The sequence below is a fragment of the Mauremys mutica genome, chromosome 18, assembly GCF_020497125.1.
Source record: "Mauremys mutica isolate MM-2020 ecotype Southern chromosome 18, ASM2049712v1, whole genome shotgun sequence".
Lineage (NCBI taxonomy): Eukaryota > Metazoa > Chordata > Testudines > Geoemydidae > Mauremys > Mauremys mutica.
Genome location: NC_059089.1, coordinates 17,094,457 through 17,119,872, shown reverse-complemented (window position 1 = coordinate 17,119,872; position 25,416 = coordinate 17,094,457). Strand labels below are relative to the sequence as shown.

Sequence of the window (25,416 nt, the reverse complement as noted above, 5' to 3'; positions counted from 1 at the left end):
ACCAAACTGTCAAATGGAGCAGACTGGGGAGCAGTTATGTTTACTTAAGGAAGTAGCACCTGAGCTAGGGTGACCAGATGTCCCAATTTTATAGGGACAGTCCCAATTTTTGGGACTTCATGCAGATGCTTGGCAGGAGTTTCTAGATTGTGGAATAAGCAGAGACTGTTTTGGAAATAGAAGATATCTGGAGCCCTTCTGGGAATGAGAGGGGGATTGAGACTCTTCACATTCAGGTTCTTAAATTTGGGATAAGAAATTCTCCTGTTGGAAGGGAGGAGTGCCTCAGCAGGGGAGTGCCAAAGATTCCCCAGTGTTCTGCTCTCTAAAAGTTCTAATAAATAAGGAGTGCTGATATCCTAGAGCCAAATATCTGGGGAGCCCTAGTTTGCTGTTACAGTGGGTACATCTACACTACCCACCGGATCGGCAGGTAGTGATCGATCTATCGTGTATCAATTTATCGTGTCTAGTGTTGATGCGATAAAAATCGATCCCCGATCGCTCTGCCGTCCACTCCGGAACTCCACCGTGGCGAGAGGCGCAAGCGGCGTCGACGGGGGAGTGGCAGCGGTCGACTCGCTGCTGTCCTCACGGCCAGGTAAATTGACCTAAGATATGCCGGAAGTTGCATATCTTAAGTTGACACCCCCAGTGTAGACTTAGCTGGTGACTCTAGCTAAGATAATGTCGCTAAGACCATCTAAATGCAGATGATACGGATTCTGCTGCCACCAGCAGGAAAAATTAGCTTAGTCAACATGTGGAAGGGTGAACTCCTTTGTGCTTGAGGCTGGACATGGTGTGGCAGCTCTCCTGTCTAGCACCCCCTACCAACAGTCACTCTGGCCCTGGGGCAGCCTGCCTTGTATGACTTGGCCCTCCTGACAGTCACATTTTGTTCCCACCCCTTCCAAGTCCACAACAATACCCAAAGTTCCAGTCCCTTCAGCTTCTTCCTGGGGTTTACCAAGATTTCCAAGTCTTCACCCAGGATCTTCAACAGATACCACTCAAAGAAATCCCACCTCCAGTACTCCTAGTCCCAGTCAACTCCCAGCATTTGATCAAACCTTGTCTTGGGCTCACTGTGGTGAGAACCCCATGCCTCCCATTGTCTTGGAACCTTCTGTCTCATTTCCCTATTAAACTGTCTTTCAGGCCTACTGCAGTGAGAATCACCATCTCCTGTAGCCTTTATCTCTTAGCTGCCCACCCCCAATGTTCCCTGCCTCTATCAGGTCCCAGGCTTCCTTTCCAGGTTCCATACACTCCTTCCTCAGGGCTTCTTGCTGAGGCTCAAGCTAATGCCTGCAAAATTCTTGCTTGCTTTTACTGCAGAGCACTGCCTTCTGGCTCAGGCCCCTCTAGTCTGACTCCCAGTTTCAGGCCCTCAGGCTTCTGTCTCTTTAGCCTAAGAGAGGAAGCACCTAGGTACCTCACCTGAGTCTCCTCCCTGGCCTGCCTTCCCATGGCCCTATTATGAAGACCCAGCTTGGCTTGATCACCAGTTATTCCTGACACCCTTCCAGGTGCCACCCAGTGCTCACTGTAATTGGGATCAGGCTCCTGTTAACCTATGGCAACTGGTGTGGGGTTTATATGCCCTGTCACACAAAGATTTGCCAGAGAAATAGTGCAGAGTTTTTGCTTCTGTTTGACTGCTTTTATTTTTGAAAATAAGAGACATGATTTAATGCAATAATGCTCTGGCTCTAAGTACTATTTCCCATCTTCCTGTTGGCCTCTCAAAGGGGAGACAGCATGATTCAGTGGTTATGGCACCAAACCAGGAGTTGGGACTAAACACAGTTCCCCCAGCTCTGCCACTGATTCCCTACATGGCTCTGGGAAAGACACTTAATCTTTCTGTATCTAGTTCTCCCCCTCTGTGTGCTTGCCTACTTTCATAAAGTACTTTGAGATCTGTGGATGTAAAGAGCCGTGGAAGTACTAGGTACTTCATTCTCAAACTCAGATAATATAAAAATCCCTGAGCACTGTTGTAGGTGCTTAAAATGCCAGCCACCTGGGATCACAATTCTGTCTTAAAACCTTGTAACTATGATTGCTACAAATGACCCCCAAGATTTCTAGAGCTGGAAGCCTTAACCCTAGTCTAAACGGTACTAGCCTGCCTTGGTAGGAGGCAGTGCAAGTGATAGATGTGCTGAAACTGTCCCCCATCCCTCAGATTTTTTTCCCCTGCCCCAAACTCTGCTTGCTTTTCTGCCCATGCTGATTTGGAGGGGGTAGCTTAATTGTTCCAGTGATTCAACAAATCTTACAACACATGACAACTTCAGCAAATAGTTCTTTAAATCTAGCATGATCCAGACATAACAGGTCATTGTGTAAACAGCCCTGCTGTGGGCTTTACGTATCTCTGGCATCTAACATTTGCACATGGCTGGTAACAGGACGCCAAAAGGCTTTTCTACCAGCGTTCCCACATCATGTGCCCATTCTGCTTTGCTATTTATCACTTTATTCCAAGCAGTGTACTGAAATGGCTCTAGCTGTGCCCACATTCAGTACTTCTCCCTACTGCAGCGGAGTGGGGCTTGCTCTAAAGACTTTCAGAAGTAACCCTAGCATCCCTGTATATACCAGCATTCCCCTATAGAGGGGCTGTATGGCCCCATGTAGTACTATCCATGAAGGGGTGGTAGAAGAGGGAGGATCAGGCAGGCCTGTCATTGTACTCAAAAGATTGTGTCCTTAATCTCGTCATGTGATTGTACCAGGTATTTGCAATGTTTCAATAACACTAGCGGGTTCTGATAGCATAGAAAGTGATTAGAGGGCCAGCAACAGGGGTTCATAGTTCTCAATACTGGTGTGGATATGTATGTAAAGCATTACAAGTTTATAAAAGGATTAAGTCTCAAGGGAATGCAGCAAGAGGATGGTCTCTTGAACCATTCTTTACCATCACCCAGCTGTTTTATAGGCCTTTCTAGAGCTAATAAAAACTAGTTTCCATCAGTGCATGTTAAAATCTTGCAGACAAGCCTTTTGGGGGCTTGTTTGATGAAGCTGTGATGCAACTTTGTATCAGAATAAATTCAGGAGGAAAGAGCTGGGATTATTTGAGTGGTGCATTAAACCAATAGAACACTAGGCAAAATGTTTGTGCCAAACCTGTTGACAGTGAGTGTTACCTGGCTTCCTTTTTGTCCTATAACACTTCTATAGGACTTTAGCTACCTTCGTGAAGTGCTTTAATATTACTATTTTATATAGGCAGCAAGAAGTGGGTAAAAAGGAAAATGGAGGCAAAGAGCTGGGAATGGAATAGAGAGAGTAAGGAGTTATCAGAACTTGCTTACCTCTAGACTAGGGATGGCCAACCTGAGCCTGAGAAGGAGCCAGAACTTACCAATGTACATTGCCAAAGAGCCACAGTAATATGTCAGCCCCCATCAGTGCAGTGTCTTCTCCCCCCAGCATCTTGTGCCCACTGGCAGCCCCATTGATCAGTGCCTCCCTCTCCCTCCCCACACCTCTGTGGCAGGGAGGAGCAAGGGCACTGCAGGCCCAGGAAGGGGTGGAGTGGGGACAGGGCCTGTGGCAGAGCCAGGGGTTGAGCAGTGAGCACCCCCCCCCCCCAGCACATTGGAAAGTTGGCGCCTGTACTGCCAGCCCAGGAGTTTGTGCCTATACAAGGAGCCACATAAACTTCTGAAGAGCTGCATGTGGCTCTGGAACCACCGGTTGGCCACCCCGCTCTAGACTCGTATATTAAAAACTGGGGCTCATGTGTCCTGCAGGTGAGGATGGGGAGAGAATAGCTCCTCAACTGTGCACACTTAATCTTTGTTTCTGATTTGGGTGGGGGAACCCTAAAGACCTGAGGAATTTAAGGGTTCAGTAGCGGCCACTTAAAGTCCATTGGTGCCTCTTCACTGTGTTTAATCTAGCCCTATAAAGAGATGATGGCTTAAATTTCTTTATCTCCAGCAAATATAGGGTTTAATTTAGCCCCCAAAGAGTGCTTGGCTCTTCAGACCCTTGTCTGAGTGGCACTGAGGGGGCCCTACAAGCTCTGTATCCAGCTGGGGAGGATTCTCCCCGGTGCAGGCTCTGTGGTAGGCAATTGTAAGTCTGCCTTCTGAGAGGCTTATTGTAAAGAGGCCTAAGTTACACCAGGGGCCTTTCCAGCTCTCCTCTCCCCCCCCCCCCCCCCCGGGCCAAGCAGTTCTGGGTCAGGAGGGTGAAAAAATGGCTTGGCTGTGATAGCTTCAGCCCCGCCCTCGCTCTAGGCTGAGAGGTCTCCCCAGGACCCTGGCCTGAAGAGTTTATTAGCTGTTCAGAATTATGTATGGGCAAAGGAGCTGGGGTGGGAGGCTGCACTGAAGCAGCATGTGGAATATGGCAAGTGAGTGCCCTGGTCATAAAATTAGACATTAAACAACAGTTCCTTGCAGTAGAACCTCAGTAAGAATGTTCCCACGTCTGGGAAGGTTGGCTGGTAAACTCTGGGAATGGGTCTCAAAACTTTCTCCCCATGCTGAAAACTAAGTGGGCCCTAAATTTGGAGGGCATTAATAATTCTACGTAAAGGAATGTGACATCTGTGGCACAAACTATCTAGAGCTTGAACTGTGAAACAGTCTGATTAGACTCTAGCCTCCAATTAATTTGGATTTTAATAATCAACTCCCTAAAGGGAGGTATGCTAGCCCTGAGTGCAGGTCAGACCAGGTTCTATTTTTAGCTCTTCCAGCAGTCACTCAGCAATGGCAATACTCTTTATCTTGCTGCCCATGCTGAAGGTACACAGTGATACTTGCCCTCACCTGCAAGGTTCTTGAGATCTACAGACAAAACATTAGAATTTGTAATGAGAGGATTTTAATGGGCTCGTTTGCTGAACATTCCTTTGAGAGGAATGTCTAACCTGCTAGAAATCACAGGTTTCGCAAAAAACCTCTTCAAATGGCTTAGCAACCTGGCTTCAGTGGAGCAGACCTTCTAATGTCTTTCCTACCCTCTCTTCCCTGCTTCTGTAGTTCACTGAGGAGAAGCTGGGCCAGGCTGAGAAGACTGAACTAGATGCCCATTTTGAAAACCTTCTGGCCAAGGCAGACTGCACCAAGAACTGGACTGAGAAGATCTTGCATCAGACTGAGGTCTTGCTGCAGCCAAACCCTAGTAAGCACTGATTCTGTGGCAAGCATTTGCAGTGCTGGTGCTCTAATTGTGGCACAGCAGCAATGGAGTTAATAGAAATTCCCCACAGCGAGGGAAGTCAGCTGAATCGGATCTACAGGGGGAAATCTGAGGGTGGTGCTTGCAAAGACACAACCATCATACCCAGGGGTAGGCAGAAAGAAGGAATATGTCAGTATCTGGCTGGCATTCAGTAGCCTGTGGATTCTGAAGAGGGCAGGAAATGAGAACTGACCCCCTCTTTTTCTCCCTGTACTGACACCTCTGTCTAAGCATAGTGACCTCCTATACTGGCTATTGTCACATGAGGGCTCTAGGTGGGAGCATCTCCCTCTCTGCTCTCCCTACTTGTGTTTGTAACAGCCTGGGGCACTCTTGTTCCAGGTGTCAGAGTGGAAGAATTCCTCTATGAGAAACTAGACCGGAAGGTGCCATCTCGTGTCACCAATGGGGAGCTGCTGGCCCAGTACATGGTGGAGGCAGCCAACGACTTTGGGCCAGGGACTCCATATGGTGAGTCACATTGCCCACTTGCCAGTGCCCCATCTTATGTGCTTGGTTCAGTCCTTACAAATCTACTGGAGTTCCTAAAATTCTCTTTTCACCCAACCAGACCAAAGAGATGAGATCTGATGCCTCCTAGTTTCCAATGCCAGTTAACACTGGCAGGCTTCTGGGGAAAGCTTATGGTGTTCACTGTGTACCATCTAATACACTTGTGCAAGCAAGAACCAAACTGGAATGTTGTCACACTGATAGGTTCTCTGTGAAACTCTCATATGGAAGAATTTTGGATGCTACTAAGTTGGAACATATAATGCACTGTGGATAAGCTGGGTTTGCTGTAGCACTTCAGATGGTGATACAGTTGTGCGCAGCTGCTTTTATTTCTAGATTGGGAGGGGGAAGCTCTTATCCACAGAAGCTCTTGCTTCAGCTTCAGTCTCTCTATCCTCCACCTAAACACAGCTGGGTTCAAGTTTCTACAGCAGCAGTATTGGGTGAGATCATCTGCTAATGTGCTAGTGGCAATAAGAAATGAGTGGCACAACCTCAGGAAAAGCCAATGGTTCTAGAAATTAGAGAGCTTTCCAGAGTGAATACCTTGTAACTAAACGCATGTTCCAGCAGCTTTGCCATGGTTATTACACAGGCCCAAAGGTATCTGAAGGGCAAGTGAATCTGTTTGTAACATTCCCTTCCCTAATGGTCATGTGACCTAAAGGGTTGCTTCCCTTATCCATAGTATTAACAACTTGATCTCCAGTCTGACTCTATTGGACAATTACCAGACTACTGAATTGAAGAGAGGACCAGTAACTGGTTCAAGCCATGTCTCAATTCTCCTTGGCTCCACTGAACTGTAACTTTCCTTCAGCCTTTGTTCTTCTCTTCACCTCCATATAGTTATCTGGTCATCTGTTGCTTTCTTGTTGCTCAGGGGCTTGGGAGCCAATTAACAGATGGGGCAAACACAGACAAATTGGCACAAGTTCCCCTCTATAAGGCTTAATGCTGGGAGCAAAGTCTAAGTAAATCTGCTCGATCTCTGGAGCAGAGATCTCCATATGCTGGAAATGAGCTGTGGCTCCCTGGAGCAGCAGCAGATTACAGGTGGTGTCTAAAGACCCTTTTTAAGGATGGCGTTTAAAGCTGCAGTGAGTCCTACTTGCAATCTATTCTGATAGCTCAAATTTTATTATAGTCTCTCTCCCTCCAGCCTACGCTCCCATCCCTTCACCTTGTGCTTTGAGTAATGTCATCTCCTTAGTGCTGGGTTTAGACACTCCCCACCCCCCCATCTTTTTAGTAAAAAAGAGGCAAGCAGGCCACTGTGTGGCACTGCCTTCCACATAACTGGAATAGCTGAACTGAGTATCATGTACCTTATATTGCTAATGGAGTCTCCTTTAGCGCAAGCCTGCCCTTTTGGAGCAGGAAGATCTAATTTCAAGCTCTGCCTCAAACTTCTTTCAGAGAGGAGAATGGCTGGGAACCAGTGAGTTTCCCCATATTACTTTTTTAAGCTGAATGGTTACCTGAAAGGGCAGAGAGGGAGTGTGGAGACTTACCAGGGTAGCTACTGGAGCTGGCAGCTCTAGCAAGGCATGACCTGGCAGGATGCAGTAAATGTGGAGCAGTAGCTGCAGATAGCACTATTGTGTTTGAGCAGTGAGTAGTTGGAAGGTGAAATGTATAAGGATATGACAAAATGGCTGTGGATATCAGTACTTGACTTCTGGCTTTAGAGCTGTCCCAATCAACTTGGCACAGTCTGTGTGTGGCCACCTCATATGACTCAAGGAGCAGAGGCTTTACAGAATGTTCATTTTCATGTTTACAATTGAAAACCTCTTCACAACCATGAGGGCTAGAAAGCTTGAAACTGTAAACCATAAAGAAGCCTCAAACCATGAAGGGAACCATGCACAGTCCTTTTTAAAAAGCCTTTTTTGGAGGGGAAGGGGGTTACTGACTCAAACTCAATATGTTTGGCATTTGCTGTCCTGTAGCCTTAGTCAAAAGTCCTGACAGGTTAATGTCAAAACACACAATAACGTATCTTTCTGTCTCTCAAAGCCAACAGAGAACCCTAAGCCTGCTGGAGGGACCCAACTGCTGCTTAGGCGGCAGACTCTGAAATCAAACACTGACTTTCCCTTCTGACTTTCAGCTTTGTCACAGCTCTCACAGTGAGCTTTATTGCTCTCTAAATCAATAGCTTGCTTCATAGCACATCCTGTTGCATCCAGAGCCATTGTAATTATACCCATAGCTAGCCAGCATTGCCCTGATCAGACCCCAATCAGCTTGTTTTATCTGCTCTGGTGCTTCTTAATTTGATGATGCTCTGTTTTTGTGCATCCATGAAATACGCCCAGGGCTGTAATAATCTGTCCCATAACACCCTTACTAAAGATTGTGGGCTGCATCACATGCTCCTGGGCAGGTCTGACACTAAAGACTGCAGTGGAGTAAGTGCATCAGCAGGCAGATAACATCAGAGCTGTAGCAAGAGCCAGTGGGTGGAGAGAGGCTTCAAACAAAGGGTGGACTGTTAGCATAGCAGTGACTGAATGTCCTGCCCGCTCCTTGGCTAGGCTGTCAGTGAGCCATAGCCACCTGGTCTGGGTGCCTGCTAGCACAGCTGATCCACAATGCACACACCTGAACAATGTACTGTGAGAGCATCCTAACCTAAATGTGCTGGGCGACTAGGGTCAGGCCAAGGCGTAGTGTTAACCTGATGCCTGCTGAAGCTAATGCCTCTCCCATCTGGGCTCTGGCAACTTGCAGGGAAGACCCTACTCAAAGTTGGAGAGACCCAAAAGCGCCTTGGGGGAGCCGAACGTGATTTCATGCACTCTGCCTCCATCAACTTCCTGAATCCTCTGCGCAACTTCCTGGAAGGGGACTGGCGAACTATTACTGTGAGTAAGAAGAAGGGGTGAGCTGACTGAGATCCACAGAGGGGAGAGAGAACCAGCGTTCGCCCACCTGTGACTCTCTACATTAATTCTTCTTGCTTCCCAAGAAACTGGGGAGAAGTGAAAACAAGGCCAGAGGAATCCCCCACCCCCTCCAGCTCTCTATTCCCCTGCCCTGACAGGGTTGTTAAACTATAAACTCTGGAGTTCTAATCCCAGTTCGCCCACTGGCTTTCCTCATTTGTTTGGGGAGAGGAATGGGGCTACTTGTCTCTCCCTCGCAGGGGTGATAGGACAATAAATTAACCCTTTATAGACGGGCTCGCCAGACCAGAAGCTGCTTCTCACTTTGTAGAAGGTTGGCCCTTTATCCTTCTCCAATGCTCCTGCCAATGGTGCCAGTGCATCTACTGTTACCCCCTTCTCTGCCAACAAACTGATCAGCTTGATTCCTAGGTGGCTTCTCTCCCATAGGGAGGAAAGATTTCTAAGCACCTGATTCTTATTTGTCCCCCTTCTCCTTTTCTAGAAAGAAAGGAGGATCCTGGAGAACCGCCGTCTGGATCTGGATGCCTGCAAGGCCAGATTGAAGAAAGCCAAGGCTGCTGAGGCAAAAGCATCGGTAATTTCTCCCATAATTCCTTTCTGCACACCAGGGCTTGGGTCGCATGTGAGAGGGAGTGCCAAATGCTCTCGTGACCCAGAGTCAGTCTGTACTGCCTGCATTGCTATCAGTGCTGCATTTGGTAGGGGTATGGGTGACTTCTCCACAAGTGAGGCAAGGGAACAACTCTGCACGGTGTGAGAGGCACTGGCTTACAGTGCCTGTTGTCCACAGGGTAGACATGCTTGTTCATGGGCACAGCCTTGCTGGGGAGCTTTGGAAGTGGTGCAAGTCTAACCTGGTCCTTGAGAAACTCTGCCTTCTGGTTAGCTGACGCAGGTTTCCAGCTGTTCTGAGGGATTGCAGCTAAGCACCCCGGTCTGATCTTGGTGAAGCTTGTGCCAGTCACCAGAGACACTGTCCTGTCAGAAGGCTTGTAAAACTCCAGTCAGAAAATACAGACTCCAAGCTGAATCTGGGGCTTCTCCCCTAGAAAATCCACTGAAAGGGCTGGGAAGGTGGGGGTTAACTGTACATTTCACTAGGAGCCTGCAGGAATCCTGGAATCTCAAATGAGGGCTCAAAACTAAGAGCAGTGTTCCACCTGAAGTTCTAGCCTGCCCTGGGCTCTGCCAATAAGGAGCACACAGAGTCAGAAAAGTGACTCTACTTGAGCCTCTTGATAGCTGCTCCCTTGGCTTCCCAAGTCATGTCTGCTTAGCTTGCTGATGAGACTGCTGACAGTCTGTCTTGGCACTGCCAGTCTAGCTGCAAAAAAATGCAAGCTGGCTGCTCCATTCTGGCTTGGGAATTAGCTGGTAAATTTTTTCAGTTCAAGAATCTCTAGTTACAGAAACAAAGGGCAGGGCTTGACAAATGCCAAGTCCAGTCACTGGAATGGAGGGAGCCTTGTTCTGACTCTCGGACTTGGGAGACAGAACTATGGAAGCAATTGGGGAGAGACTCCAACAATTGTTCCTCTGACCAGATGCCTGTGCCTGCGCCTGCACCTGGGTCACACGATGGCTAAAACCAGTGGTGAGCTGGAGCTGGTTCGCACTGGTTCACAAGAACCAGTTGTTAAAGGGGCTGGCAGGTGGGCAAACTCCAGTCCGTGGGCCACATGTGGCCCATGGGACTGTCCTGAGCTCCCAGCTGGAGAGGCTCCCCAGCCCCTCCCCACTCCCCCTTGCAGAGCCCCAGTGCTCTGGGCAGCTCTGCAGCTTTGAGTGGCACAAGGGGGTGGGGCTGCAAGCTCCAGTGGGCTGTGCAGCACCCATACGCACTGCCCTGAGCAGCATAAGGGGGCTGGGTTGGGGCTGGGAGGAGGGGTTGGATAAGGGGCAGGGAGCGTTTGGAGGGGGCAGAGGTTCTGGGGGGGAGTGTGTGGTCAGGGGACAAGGAGTGTGGGGGAGTTGATGGGTTGTGGGTCCTCAGGTGGGCAGTCAGTGGCAGGATGTGGGTTGGGGTGGGACAGACAGGCATGTGGGGCTTGCACTCACCATGTAGTTCCCTACCGGTTCTTTGGTGGCACTTCAGCAGTGGGTCCTTCACTTGCTCCTGCTGCCATAATGCGGCTGAAAACTAGGGAGTTAAGACACACACCCCCACACGCACCCCTGCTGCCGAAGTGCCACCGAGGACCCGGTAGGGAACCGGTTATTAGGATTTTGGGAGCCTCATCACTGGCTAAAACACCAAGGTGCTGGCTACACCAATGCTGTTCACTACTGCTTGGGCTGCTCTAGCGCTGTGTTGGGGAAATGCAGCTGTGAAGGTGGGCTCCTCAGAATATCCTGTTCAGCAGGTCTGCAGTAGAGCCAACGTAAAAGTGGACACATGGATATGCCCCCCACGCACAACTTCAAGCCTTCAGTCTTGCAGTGAAGCTCCAAGCTCTACCCAGCGAACTAATTGCCACAGTCAGAACAAGCTGGAATCCTTGTCACCGAGTCTGGCTCTTTCCTGATACAAAATACCAGGACTAGTGTCCTGGCCTGACCCATCCTGCCAGCCATCATGTGGCTAGGTTTCATTTGGCTTCTCCACATGTCCCAGATGACTTATGTCCCAGGGACTCTTCCTTTCCTCTTTCCAGCATTGGTTCCTGTTGTGTGGCTGCCTCTGAGGAGCATAGGTAGCTGTGGTAACATCAAAGGCCTTCAGTCAACAGGTCTGTCCCAGTTCTAACACCTGCAAACACACATGCTCTGTATCCCCCTGGGTAAGGTGGTTTTGAACACAGCCTCAGGAGAAGCCAGCTCCCCCTTGCTCTGCAGATTGTCTAGTGGAGTCTGTGGTTCCACCCAATATGGAATAGCTGAGGTTGCATGAAAACTTGCCTTCCATATCCCCACTTCCATTTAAGGTGACTCTTGTTCTCCCCAGATATACAACTTTCAGAAACACCGATTTCCCCATGTGTAGACATGCATGGGGTGGGATGGGGGCATGATCTTGGTTTCAAGGAGGTAAATGGTGAATACTGGTCTGGGTCCAAGTTCAGATAGTGTGGTGGAAAGTCTGTGCCACTTCCCCATCCTCCTACACACACCCCGTCCAGCTGATGATGCCCCTTGCTGTCCTGGAAATGGTACATGATTACTACAGTCAGAAAATGTTAACCCTTCTCTGTTCCTGCCTCACTCTCTTGGAGCAGAGTTAGACCTTCCTTCCTCTCCTCTTCAGTTGCATAGGCAGCACAAGTTCTGGACAATGACTCAGTAGCTCAGTGCCCTAAAAGGCTTTGTCCAGGGCTCTGCTGGTGTGTAGCAGTAATCCAACCTCTGGTAGGGGTACTTTTGGTCAGGCATCTGGCCCTTAAGTACTCCAGCTACAACAAACCATGTGATGGGAGATCATAAACCTTGTTGCTGAGGGTACTTGGGAATCAAGCTCAATACCCCAACAACCCTAGAAATGCAGATGCCTATGCATAACCTTGCTTCCTGGAAACATAACTAGTCATCTAATGTAGATGAGCAATCCTGACCCAGATGACCACCTTGGATACCAGCGTAGTTAAGAATCCTCTTATCCAGCCCAGTTTGAGTCCAGGTAATCAGTCTCCATAGAGCTATGGGGAGGGTTCTGTGCTTTCTTATTGTGGCTGTCACTATTGTGTGCAAGGCCCTTGTAGCAGGTGGGCAGAAAGTGCCAACATGGGACCTGTTGGCTCTGGATTCTAGTCAGGTTTTAAATGTATGTTAACTAGCAATTGGTTCTAGTACAGTCATGTTGGTTAACGTGTTTAAAACCTGACCTGAAGTCTGCTGTCGGAAACAACCCCCTCCATTAGTGTCCTACCTTTCCTGGGTAACTCCTCTCCGTCCCAACTTTGTGCTCATGTCCCCATCTGGATAGCGCAGATCTTGGGCCTTTCCACTCCTTGTTCCCTTTGGCTTTTGTTTCTCTTGGGGCTGAACCTCTGAGGCTGGTATCCCCAAATCAGTGAGTTGCTGTTCTGTCTCATGGGTTGGCTTGTGTTCCCTCTAACCTTCGTGGGGTTCTTGCTTTGTCTTTGATGTTGATGGTGTTTTTGTTCACTAACCTTTTTTGTTTTGTTTTTCTGTAACTTTGCTCAGTGTGAGGGAGATGTGAGTATTGACTGTGTTAATAGTGCTGTGACTTCTTTCCTTAGTGCCTCTCATTGTCCCTCTCCCATTTAAAAAATGTCAGGCAGCAACCCCAGAGCACATTCCACATGCAGTCTGGGCTTGTGGCTGCCTGACACAAGGGTGCCCAAAAAACAATGGAAACCTCCTGGTTGCCTGCAGCCCCTCTCCAGGAGTGTGCAATCAGTTTCCATTAAAGCCTCTTGCAAGCAGTGCTCAAAGGAGGCTGGATCCCATGTACAAACATGACTGACTCTTACCTCTGGCTCCATGTTGGGTGTGGGGTTGGAGAACAAGTCTCTCTCCTTGAGGGGGGAAAAAAGGATGTGAAAGTTAGACAATGATGGGCGGTGGCTGAACTTGGTCTGCAGTGCTGTACTGTCCCTTCTTAAGCTCCAGGGCCCTGCCCTCTTTTTTTTTTTCTTTTTTTTTTTCCCCCTCCACCACAACATTGGGATTTGGGGGCGGGGGGTGGGGAGAGGAGATGTATTCATCCAGTCTTCATGTTCCCTTTTGATCACTGCTTGCAAATGAAACATGCCAGTGTGCAGAGGGGTGATAGCTGCTTGCCTCCTCCATACCATGTGCTACAAGACCAATTCTGGGAGTCCAAGGAAGCCATCCTGAAGACAAAGGGATGGCCATGGATGGGGAGAGATCTTTTCAACTTAACTTCTTTACCCAGAAAACTGAGGCATAGCAAACTTGGTCTTCTGGAGAGCTCCTCCTACCTTCTACATCTCCACAGTGGGAGCATGGATTTGGTCAGCTGGGCCCTACTCAGGAACACCTCATCAGCTAATGCATTTCTTTTGTTTTTAACTTCTTCCCCCCACCCCCTTCAGCTTAGGTTATTCTCCTCTCATGCTCATAAAACCCATGAGGTAAAGTCTTTTATTGATGAGAGGCTGGCTGCATCCTCTTGTGTATGGAATTGGGCCTGTGCATCTGCTCAGTGGCGCTGCAAATGGGGCCAATTTGTTTAAGTCGAGCTGGGTGTGCTGTAAAAAGATTAGCCTGGGTGGGATGTACTCGGCCTAGAGGATTATAGAGATCGGGCTGGGGTTAGAAATGCTGAATCATATGACTGTCGCACACCAGCTCGCTGCATGATCAAAACTTGCTGGGCCGTATTTTGATCTGTTATGCTTGTGCAAATCAGAAATTGAGGGGCTTACATTAGAGTAACTGACATCAAACTCAATCCATTCGAGCCAACTGCCCTTGTTAAACTGAAGGCCATAGCATAGTCTTGGATATGTTGTGCCTTCCACCCCAATCCAAACTACATCTGCTATGATGCTGAAGTGGCTGACAAGAACATGGTATCTATGGCATGGGATGAGATGAATCTCACTTCACTCCATCATAAAATGGTCTTCTCTTAGCCATGTTCCCTTTCAGGAATGTGGAAGAATCTGCAGTTTACCCTTCCTATCCTACTGCCTCAGTAGCAGGGGTCCAGCTATGGCCAAAGATGGCTTGGTTATTCTCCTCCCCAACTTCCATGAAATACAGGTAGAGAGTGCAAAAGCTACTGAATAGAGTCCTCTGCCAGCAAGGCGATGGGCCAGATATGCTCCTGTGCACAATGAAGGTGGGATTCTTAAGAGATTGTGATGAGGTGGTGGGTGGGGGGAAGACTTGTATCACCTTCCTTTCCACTAAAAGCATGGGTCTCAAGGTGCCAGTACCAGAGATGAGAGGTTTGGTGCCTCTGGCAGAAACAGACCCTGGAGGGATTGGAGCTGGTAGATGAGGCCATATCTCCACATGGTGCATGCTAACAGCATCTTAGGTAGAGTAAGTGCACTTCCTCATGAACATAATGCAGGATGCTAGGGCAGACTCTACCCAGTTATGAGTTTCCTCATACCCCCATAATGTGGCTGAATTAGCTGCATATTTATCCTTTGTAACCTATGAGATCCATAGGTTGCAGGTGAAACCTCAGTCAGTACAAGAGATGCTAAGGCCCTGTCTGCACTGGGCTTGGAAATGTGTTTTGAGTCTTCACTCTGGGTCCAGCTAAAACAGATTAAAATCCTCCCACATTAGTCAGCCAGACCAGGAACAAATGGCCTTCATGTCTAGGGCTAGGCTCAAACCACTTCAGAATGTTTCACTCGGACTCTGGTTTGGCTTGTTGGTGTAAATGGATCTGAATTGCTCACCTAGCTGACAGATGAGCCTAGTGTACGCAAGGCCCTCGGTTCACCTGGAAGTTTCATGATCTGTTCCTTGCAGCACACCATACTTATCAGGCTACCTCACCCACCCAGCCCTCTAGGAGACCTCAAGTGTGTCTGCCACTATTCTAGGAGCTAATGTTGGGCACTGCCAGCCCTTTTCGCCATTCATTGGGTGGACCGACTTCCATTGACTCTTCTGCATGACTTGTACATGAAACTCTATTCCCCCCCTCCCTAGGCTGTGCCTGACTTTCAGGAGACTAGACCTCGTAATTACATTCTCTCCGCCAGCGCATCAGCGGTAAGATCACCATCTTCTAGACATCTACGTTCTAACCTCTGTCTCAACCTGATTTCAACTCAGACCCAGCATTATGCTGTTTTCAACATTTTAATGTGAAATGGGCTGCCCAGGATTCCTTCCTTCCTACCTGACTGTTGCCCTTAGTGGTGGGAGCAGAGATGTGCTGCAGATAAACCTTGATGGCGAAGGCAGAGAGTTGTGGGTGGAGATGGTGTCAGCGATTGGCAGCTGAGTATTTACTGGCCCTCTGTCCTTTCCCAACCCAAACCAGGAATCCTCTGCCAGTGTTTTGGTTGCTCTTGCAGGAACTGGAGAGAGGGAGGGAGGAATATAGTCCTTTGTTAGCTGGCTTCCTCCATCCATGTGGGGCTAATGCAGGGTTGCTGCCCTGGTGGAGTAGTGTATGTGGCTCCCTGACCAGAGCAGGACTGCTACCAGCATACTGAAGCTCAGGAGGCTTCTAGTTTAAATTGCTCAAGCAAAGGGTAATCGTACAATCCCACTCCTAATGCTTGTTTGCTACCTGTGGCATGAGCGATGTCAGGCCAACAGTACAAGGCCTTTGTCTTTGTTAGAAGTGGAAGAGAGATGGCCTCAAAACTCACCTACTGATTTGGTTTCCCCTGCATCAGGAGTCCCTGGCTGGTGGGAGATCTTAGTGGCTAGATGACAACGTTGAGTTGTGCTGGGGGTGGATGAGTTGCCCACTGCCTCTCTAGCATGTTGCGTCAAGTGTGGCTGAACCATCAGTGTCCAGTGCTTTGCTCGAGGCTCCCCATTGCACGATATCCAATCTCTTGTTAAAATGTTGAAAACTTGGTGGGTGACTCGCTTTCTGAACCACTTGTGAAACAACACTGATGCTCCTGTCAGGCTGCGTGACCTGGGACTGGGAGGCTGGAAGATGAGTTGTCGGCACCAAATGGGGAAGCCCAATGCATAAGCAAATGACAGCCACATGGGAGTGATTTTTAGCTGCAGTTAATTCAGCATATCTAATATGCAACACCCAAACTGGGGAGAAGTGCCTGTACTGGAACATCAGTGTTGGTTCCACAGGGAATGTGCCCTGACCCTTTTAGATCATGATGCTGGTGCAACATTGTTTTCAACAGGCCAAATTATTCAGTAACTCTTCCTAAAAACCTGGAGGAGACTGAGCGAGCAATTGCTGCAGATCTCTCCTTTCTCCTCTAGAGTGGCACTTCCAATCCAAGGGAACCAGAGCTGTGAATGGTGAGGGGTGTGAGACTTTAATGGCAATGGAGGTATTGCGATAACTAGTTTGGGTACTGGAGAGCAGAGGGGGAAAACAGGACTAGCTCCTTACTAGCATTTGGGCATCTGATAAGACCAAAATACTGGAGCATGCCCTGCATTTCTGCAGACCAGAGACTTGAGAAGCCAAGACTCTGGATAGCTTGTGACTTCCAGTGTCTTACGGATTTCCATGTCTTGCAGCCACAGACTAGAAGACTAACTGCAGACTGGGCTTGCAATACCTAATCATGGCATTGGCCCATAGAGTTCTTCCCCACCTCAAAGCTCAGGTCAGACTCCTCTCTGCTGTAACTCCATTGACTTACCCACAACATGCTCAGCACTGCACAGAACTAGCTCTGCAATGAGCAGCTCAATCCCTTTTAAAGGCCAACTCTGAGACTGTAGGGTGCCCTGGGAATTGAGGAAGGAATAGGCAGCTTGGTGTCAAACTCTGTACTATGTCAAATCCAAACTCCTCCTCCTACAGGATTTTTCTTTGGGATTGCCCATTAATAGTGGAATTGCACAAGGGCCTTGCCCATAACCACTCTTAGACCAGTGAATGAGTTGGTTGGCAAGTGTGTCTATTCCATGAAGTGCTTGTAGCAGTGATAGGGCTCTGGCTGCTTGTTCTGTGTTCTCAAGTGCTTGTGGCATTTTCTTCTGCAACTAGTAGCCTCAGTTGGCAGCAACAAGAAGGTGGATGGAGAGGAAGTGCCACCTTGGCATCTCTTTGCACTGAGCAGGGATACTGGTGGTACCTCTAGGAAGGCTTAGTCCACCCTGGCTAGCTGGAGAAATGCTAATTGAGCTTCCCTGCCCAGTGCAGACAGGGCCACCTTAGTAACTGTGGAGGTTTCTCTTGCCAGCTTGGAATCCCAGCATCCATCTCAAAGGGCCTGGCATCCCAGTGGGGAAGGAACTCTTCACGCTGTCACTCTGCTTCTCTTCTAGGCTGAACTCCCATGTGCCTCTGCTGTTTGTGACCTGATGTTAACCCTTTCACTCCTGCAGTTGTAGCTGCTAATCTTGCTTTTTGTTTCTCCCTCCTCCTCTCTGGAGGAGGGATTGTTGGCTCCAGAAGGTAACAGGCTTGGTTTTTGTGCGTGAGCAAATGGGTCAGCATGTTCCCCGCTTCTCATGACTTTAAATTGCAGACACTCTGGGCAAGCCAGGTGCAACTTGGACAGAGCTGGACTTGTACTTCAAAAGTCTGTGTCTCTATTTGTGGGAGAGAAGAGGCATACAATGGTCCTGGATGACCTCATCCTATCTGATCCTCGGCGCGGGGGAGGATGTGCCTAGGGAAAATTCTTAACTCTTAGGCTACCCTGCCCCTAGTCTCTCAGCTGTGTCCTGAGCTGAAGTGTAAGAGCTAAGGAGCAGCCCTCCTCCCTTGCTCTGTCTGACTGCAGAATAATCTGCACTCAGATGGATCAGGTCTCCCTTATTAGAGGATGTTGGTTTGGCCACTCTCTCCATGCTCTGTACTCCTAGGACAGGCTCCGAGGAAAACCTATTGCATAGCCCAAAGAAGGCTTCCTCAGGCTCCAGCTAGGCTTCTGGGAACATCAATTGGAGTTTTCTGCTGAAACAGCTGAGCTGTCCCGCTTTGTGTGGGAGGGAGTAGGGAGGCAAGGTAGCACTGCATTCAGCCTTTCCCAGTCTCCTCAGCCCTGTGCCACTCATTGCCCATGATGGTGCTGGGGGGGATCTAGTGCCTAGCTGAGGTGTTTTAATGCATGACTGCCTACACCACATGGCCAGCCAGCCTCACACCTGCTTGGAGCTGTCTTATACTCTAGAGAAGTGCAGGATACTAACTGGATAACTTCCCAAGTGCAGCCAGTTGGGCTCCTGAAAGCCTTGAGCAAATGGCAGATTCTATCTGGTAAAGGGCAGTGGTACACTTTGATAGTGTATGTTGGGTGAGAAGCTCTGACCTCTTCTACTAAGAGCAGCATGAATCTGAGAGATTTATCACTGCCTCTGCTGAGCAAGTAGCTGTTTCTAGCTGGACAGACCTTGGAGGAGAATGAGCATATTAATCCATGAATGCCTGCTTAGAATAACACTTCCACGGGGTTAAAGAGGTGGAGATCCCACTACCTAATGGTGCTTGTGGAAACATCATGAGGCAGAAGATGTGCATGTGTGCTCCACAAGGCTAAACAAATGTCCTAGGCTCTGTACTGATGTATATGTGCTAGAGGTGGGATTTCCATCTACTGCCTTTTGATAGAAGCCTTTTGAAGAGCATTTACTCACTTCCCGTGTTGCTTTGTCTGTAGGAAGTCCATGCATGGACTCTTGCCCAGCCCCCATTGTCTTCTATGGCTGCTGGGGTTGTTTTTTCCAAGTGTGGGGTGTTAAGGTCTCTGGACCCAGCTTAGTAGCTGAGTGTACAAAGGTTACAAAGACAATATTAGATAAGTAGCAAGAGTCTCCAGTGCAGTCCTGAGGGAAGCTCTCTAGGGCTGGTTTAGGCAGCACAAAGCTGGATTAAAGATGAACACTGGTGACAAGTGCACTAAATACATAGCTAGACAGGGTTAGAAGGGAGGGAGAGCCCAATACTTAAAGCAATGGACAAACCTGTGTGCTGAGACTGGAGTGCTAGAACAGGGCACTGGAGCCCTATGGAGCTGTCAGATTTCTGGAGTCTCACTGTCCACAAACAGCTCTGGCTTTCAATGCAGGGTATTGTGGTGAGATGGCTTGTGTGTGTGTACCACTGCCTTCTGCTGGATAGATTCAAAACTATCTTTTTATCATAGGCCCTCTACTGGTGGAGATGCCACTCTAGCCCTAGCCTTCATCAGGAGGATATGGGACTTTCTGGCCAGGAAATGCTAAGTGGTGACATCATGCAGTGTAGCTACAAAAGTAACTTACAAATTCCTCTACATCAAGCTAACACTGTGGGTGGTCAAGCTTAAGTCAGTGTCAGGAGGAGCGTGCTGCATCCTAACGGGGCCAGCTGCTGCCTCGTGGTCAGAGGTCACTCTGCAGTGCCTGGCTGCCAATTTCTCCCCTCATTAGGGCTCCTGAACTCAGTCCATGGGTAACTACAACATTCCCCTCCTGGGGTCCCATTTTTGAGTCCTTTCACACTGGTCTTCCATGCCCCAGTTCAGTCACTCTTCTGGGTAGGGAGTCCCCAGAGATGGGTCCCTGTTCAGTATCTCAGGCTTTACCAGGCTGGAGTCAGCCCCCTGGCTTCTAGGCCCCTAAACCCTTCTCCCAGTTTGCTGCTGTTCTTGTCTCAGCTCGTTTGGTATCTTCCCCCCTCCCCCCGTTAGTCAATAGTAATTGTGTGTGTGGCTGTGCTGGAGGGGAAACTCCTGACCATGGGAAAGACAAGGCCAAGGACCCTCTGGGGTGGATCAATATGTTTTTCTGCCTGTTCTCTTCCCTCTCCTGTTGCTGTGGTTTTTTGTTTTTGTGTTGACTGTTATGTTTCATACCTCCAAGCCAGATCCCAGAGAGCAGCTGACTGTGCCGCCCTACCCCAGAAGTTAGTGGGGAGGATGGGAGATGACTCCTTCTAGGAGCAGATGAGCCTTTTCCTCTGACAGAGGCAGAGCTGCAAGCTCCAGCAGGCCTGGGAAGGGGAGCTGGGGTTCAATGCCTTCTTCCTCCTATGAAGGACAAGCTTGGCTACAAACACCCATATCTGCCCCCACCCTATGGGATGCTTTGAACTAGCCGGAGCCTCAGAGCAGCCTGGATTCCATGTAGCTTTTCCTGTTCTCCTGAGCTATAGATCAGTGGGTGAGGGACTCCTTTAACCCATCACAACCACTCACTTAGCTGCACATGCCCCCCCTCGCCCAGGCCACGGTGAACTGTCTGCACTAGCCCTGTCTTATTGCAGACCTTGCTCAGTTTTACACCCGGGCCCCCCACCAGCATTCTGGAAGAGGCTGTCCTTCAACTCCGGCCCACCTTAGCTTGAAGGGTGCAGATCATTGCATTGTTGAGCTATTCTGACCTTGCTGTTTAGAGATCTTCACTCTGTCCATCCCTCCACTTCTGCCCATCCCAGCTCTTGCATTTTGTTCTGGCCACTTATAGAAGCCCACTCCCTGCTTAGGAGCCCTATCACGCTAGGTGCTGTACCCTCAACAACTAAGAGGATTCCTCCCTCAGGGTCACACTGAGGGCTTGGCTACATGAGGAGTCATTCTGGAATAGCTATTCTTAAACTGTTCTGGTTTAACATTGTCTGAGATGCTCTGCAATAAGAGCATCCACACAACAAATTAATCCAGAATAAGGTGGGGTATGAATTCAGAACACCTTGAGTCCTGACAATCCTCCATGTGTAGACATCTCCTGAGTTTGAGGATATGGGTGCAGGGAGGTAGGGAGGAGTGCAAAACGGGCTCCTTGAGGAAGAAAGTGTCCTGTCTGGGGCAGAAGGCTGCCTGCTGCTGCTGGGTGAAGGGCTGGCTTGTTCCTGGAGTTTGCCTGCTGCATCTGTGGAGTATCCCCACCAATTGCTGTTATTGCCGAGTGCCTCTTGAAGTCTCCAACACTGATCTCCTTTCCTGTTGCTCTGTGGCCCCACCAGCTCTGGAGCGACGAGGTGGAAAAAGTAAGTACGCAGGTGAAAAGGTGCTGGAAATGTTAATGAGTGGGATGGGAGGCAGAACATGCATACTGCAGACTTCTTCCTCCAAATGTGCAGCAGGTGCTTGGTCAAGGGTGTGTCACTGCTCTTTGCAGGCTGAAAGCAGAGATGTTAGCTCTGTCCTCTGGTTCATCCCACTGGGGTTAAGGAGTGAGGTGTTGAACAAGAGAACTGTAACTAGCTAACTCTAATGCTAGTAGGACTGGCAAGGAAGCAATTTGACCACATCTGCATATCTCCAGGACCTGCCTGTTTGTCTTGCCTAATAAGGAAGGCCTCAGCATCTGAAAAAATTAGGCTCCCTGTGTATAATACAAGGCTGTCTTAGGAGCTCCCTGTGCTGCAATGCTAGCAGCAGAGCCACTGCACTGTAATGGTACTTTCAGCTCCTTTCTTGCAGCACAAACACCTCCCACATTAATATACATGCACCATTGAGAGCTGTCTCTATTTGTTCTGGAGGAATTGGGTCTGATTAGGAGTGGAGTCTAGACCGAAGTCACCAAGAGGAAGGAATTCTCACTAACACCCTAGGTGGTCCTTACAAGAGGTTGTGTAGTGCAGAAAAGTCAGAGGGGAAATGCTCTCTGGCTCAGAGTAAAGGTGGTTCTGTGTAGGAGATATGTCTCCATGTTGCCCATCCCCCTCAAGCCTGGACAACAAACCAAAGCTGCTCCTTTGGAGTATTAGCAGCTATAAAAAGGCAGAGATGTGGCAGGAATGTGACTGCACATAATTGGGTATTGACCTTCTGTATAGGACCTCAGACTAGTGGGGTGCTGAACAGAGATTAGATACCTGCCTAGTACATCAGAATGGTGATAACCATGCTCAAAAGTGGTGATACTTCATCTCTTGGCAATCCAGGGTGCTCTCGTATATCTCTGTATCTTTAACCTGATCCCTGGTGAATGTGTCCAGATCCCCAAATTGCCATGGAGCCTGGCCTGCCATGATCATGTCCTCTAGAGAGCAGACTGAATGAGCTGGTTAGGGCTGAAATGTATTGGTGGAATTGTGCAGGAGGAAGTGTTAATTCCTTTACATCACACCTGGTACCAATCAGGGCCACTGGCCTCTTCCATTAGATGCATGTAACTCCTCATGTTTAGCACCAAAACATGAACTAGCTACTTTCCCCTGACTTAATGCTCCTCAGATATCTAGGCAAACATGTTGGGAGCCAGTTCAGGATGTTCCCAAGACATCCCCGGATCTTGGATGGGACAAGACGTGGTGTCCTACCCCTTCAAGCCCCAGTTGCTCGCAGCGATCGCTGGGTGTGCAAGAGCAAACAGTGTGGCTTGTGTGGCATGATGCTTCACCTCTGCCTGCCAGTGAAATCGCTGACTCTGCCCAATGGGAATGGATCCAGGGTTGCCCACCAGAACACTCAGCTGGCTGTAGCCAACTATTTCCCAAAGGTCTCACTGCTGATGCTCCCTGAAATCTTTTTTCCCCTAAATCTTTCAGAGGATGTGAGAAACTGTTCAATTAGGTTGGCTTAAAATAGAGACCAATATTCAAAGGGGGTTTGTTGGAGTACTCTTACCCTAGCACAGTGTGGATAACATTGGATCCAAGGCAATGGGCCACAGCAATCTCTTGCTTTAAAATCGAGCTTGATTTGCATGTATAAACACTCCACTTCTTTTGGAGGCGATGACCCATCCTAGGAAATACTGAGTTCCAGCCTCAAGCTATTTAAAAAAACAAAACAAAAAACCTACTAAGGGCTTGACTACGTAGGGAAACTGACCAGAATAACTGTTCTGCAATATCTCCCTGTGTGGACACTTAGTCCAGGTGCCCAAAAAAGTGTCAGCATGGAGCTATTCTGGTCAATTTCCCCATGTCAACAAGCCCTAAGATGAAACTGGCCATGGCCCAGCACTGAGGTTCACACACAAGACTTCCTGCATGAGAATACACACGTTCTTTGCTAGCGTGTGCCACTTACCCTGATAGGAGATGTGTCTCTTCCCCTGCCCCAAAACAAATCCTCCCACTGCTCTAATTGCACCGAATGTTACTTTGGAAATATGTTTGGGCATCGTTCCCACATTGCAAACCACCCATTAATTTGTAAGCGTGCTGTCTGCAAGGCCAATTATGACTCTGATTTTGCATATTAATTACTCTGCCTGGCAGGGCTTTGGCTTTTACATTCAAAGACCTCGTCTAGTTCTACAATCTCTCCTGCCACATGGGCAGCAACGCTGGCAAGTGGGGTGTTTCCTCCCAGGGCCTCTGCTGCAGAGTCGTCTTGTAGCCGATATTCTTGGGCCTGATTTTGTGCTAGCATGAGCTCAGCAGCTCCCTGGAAGCCTCTGGAGTCTGACTAGTGTTCAATGCTTAGTTACCTGTTGAGAAACACCCTACAATTGCCCAAGAATTGCCAGGGAAAAAGTAAGACACTCCTCCCAGCTGGGCTGCAGAAACCCCTCCATCTCTGTGGTTCTCTGGGGTGGGGGTGGGGGGCAGAAGGAGCAGAGCTGTGAGATTCTCTTGGCAGCAGCATCCCCTGCAACTCCCAGGGGAATGCTGAACTGCCAGGTGCCCTTCCACACAGTGACCCTCTCCATGGAGAGGCATTGGCTGTCCAATTCCAGGTGGAGCCCTCCTACCCATAGACACTGTTGTGGCTGGGATCTGCTTCAAGATCCATAAGGCCTGCCCATGCTCTGACTTCAGTGGGGTGGGAGGGTTATACCACCGGCTCTTTCCCATCATGGATTAATCTCCAGGTTGCCGCTGTCCTGGGGAAGGCCTGGTCTAGGAGGCGATGGGCTATAAATAGGCATTACAGACTCTGCTGCAGACATGGAGGCTTAGGACCTAGCTTTCAAGAGTGGCTATGGACTCTTGGCAGCCCAGTCCCACCACTGCCACAGGCCAGGTGCTCAGAGTTCTGAGCGCACACAGCTCCCAGGGAGTCCAGGGGTGCTCTGCACCTCTGCATGGCAGGATCAATGCATCTGATGCTGGGCTCCACAAATGGAGGCATTCAGTCAGTAGCCACCTCTGTAAATGTGTCCCTACTTCTCTCCTCCTGGTGGCAGGAGGGGTCTATAGCTGGTCTCCAGCTTGTTCCAGGAGAGAAAGGAAGCTGGACCCAGCCTTCCCCTCTGCAGCCCAGGAAACGCATCATGCTCCCTTTTGTCCTGCAGGCAGAACATGAGCTCCGGGTGGCTCAGACCGAGTTTGATCGGCAGGCGGAATTGACACGCCTCCTGCTGGAGGGGATCAGCAGCACACATGTGAGTTCCCAAGGGGCCAGTGGTCTGAGACTAATGACTTCTAGTGTCCTCCTAGAACAGAGGTGGGCAAACTTTTTGGTGTGAGGGCCACATCTGGGTATAGAAATTATATAGCAAGCCATAAATGCTCACAATTAGTGGTTGGGGTGTGGGAGGGGTAGGGCTCCAGCTGTGAGTGCGATCTTTGGGCTGGGGCCAGAAATGAGTTCAGGGTGCAGGAGGGGGCTCTGGGCAGGAGGTTGGGGTGCAGGGGTGGGTGAGGGCTCTGTGGTGGGGCTGGGGATGAGGGGTTGGGGGTGCAGGAGGGCACTCTGGGCAGGAGGTTGGAGGGCAGGGGGGTGAGGGGTTGGGGGTGCAGGAGGGCGCTCTGGGCTGGGACCGAGGGTTTCGGAAGGTGGGAGGAGAATCAGGGCTGGGGCTGGGGCATGGGAAGCGGTTGGGGTGCAGGGTCCAGGTGGCACGCACTTCAAGCAGCTCCCAGAAGCAGCGGCCTGTCCTCCCTCTGGCTCCTACACAGCCAGGCAGCTCTGCGTGCTGCCCTGTCTGCAGGCACTGCCCCCGCAGCTCCCATTGGTCACAGTTCTTGGCCAATGGGAGCTGTGGGTGTGGTGCTTGGGGTGGGGGCAGCATACTTAGCCCCCTGGCTGCCCCTACACATAGGAGCTGGAGGGGGGGACATGCCGCTGCTTCTCGGAGCAGTGTGGAGTGTGGCAAGCCCTGACCCTGCTCCCTGGTAGGAGCTCAAGAGCTGGATGCAGCCCCTGGGCCATAGTTTGCCCACCCCTGTTCTAGAAGGATATGGGATGATGATAAGCCTGTCTCTGTAGAGGGATGGGAGGAAGACACAAAATGTAATGCCCAAGTTCATGGGGTTTTGGGGTAAACTGAGGCCTTAGTGCAAACCTAGACTGCTCAAGGCAGGGGCATAATGAGCCATGTA

General features: G+C 49.5%; 1 protein-coding gene across 6 annotated transcripts in view; it reads left to right on the top strand.

Moving 5' to 3' along the window:
- SH3GLB2 (SH3 domain containing GRB2 like, endophilin B2) overlaps positions 1 to 25,416 on the top strand; it is a 40,773-nt gene that overhangs the window by 9,361 nt on the left and 5,996 nt on the right. For 2 of the 6 annotated variants that reach the window (XM_044993215.1, XM_044993214.1), the window contains exons 2-8: positions 5,016 to 5,157; positions 5,560 to 5,688; positions 8,473 to 8,606; positions 9,133 to 9,225; positions 15,252 to 15,314; positions 21,157 to 21,180; positions 24,387 to 24,476. In XM_044993215.1, coding sequence (XP_044849150.1) covers positions 5,016 to 5,157; positions 5,560 to 5,688; positions 8,473 to 8,606; positions 9,133 to 9,225; positions 15,252 to 15,314; positions 21,157 to 21,180; positions 24,387 to 24,476 — 675 coding nt within the window. The remainder of the gene's footprint in view (positions 1 to 5,015; positions 5,158 to 5,559; positions 5,689 to 8,472; positions 8,607 to 9,132; positions 9,226 to 15,251; positions 15,315 to 21,156; positions 21,181 to 24,386; positions 24,477 to 25,416) is intronic. The other 4 variants (XM_044993220.1, XM_044993218.1, XM_044993217.1 and 1 more) reach the window with 3 other exon arrangements.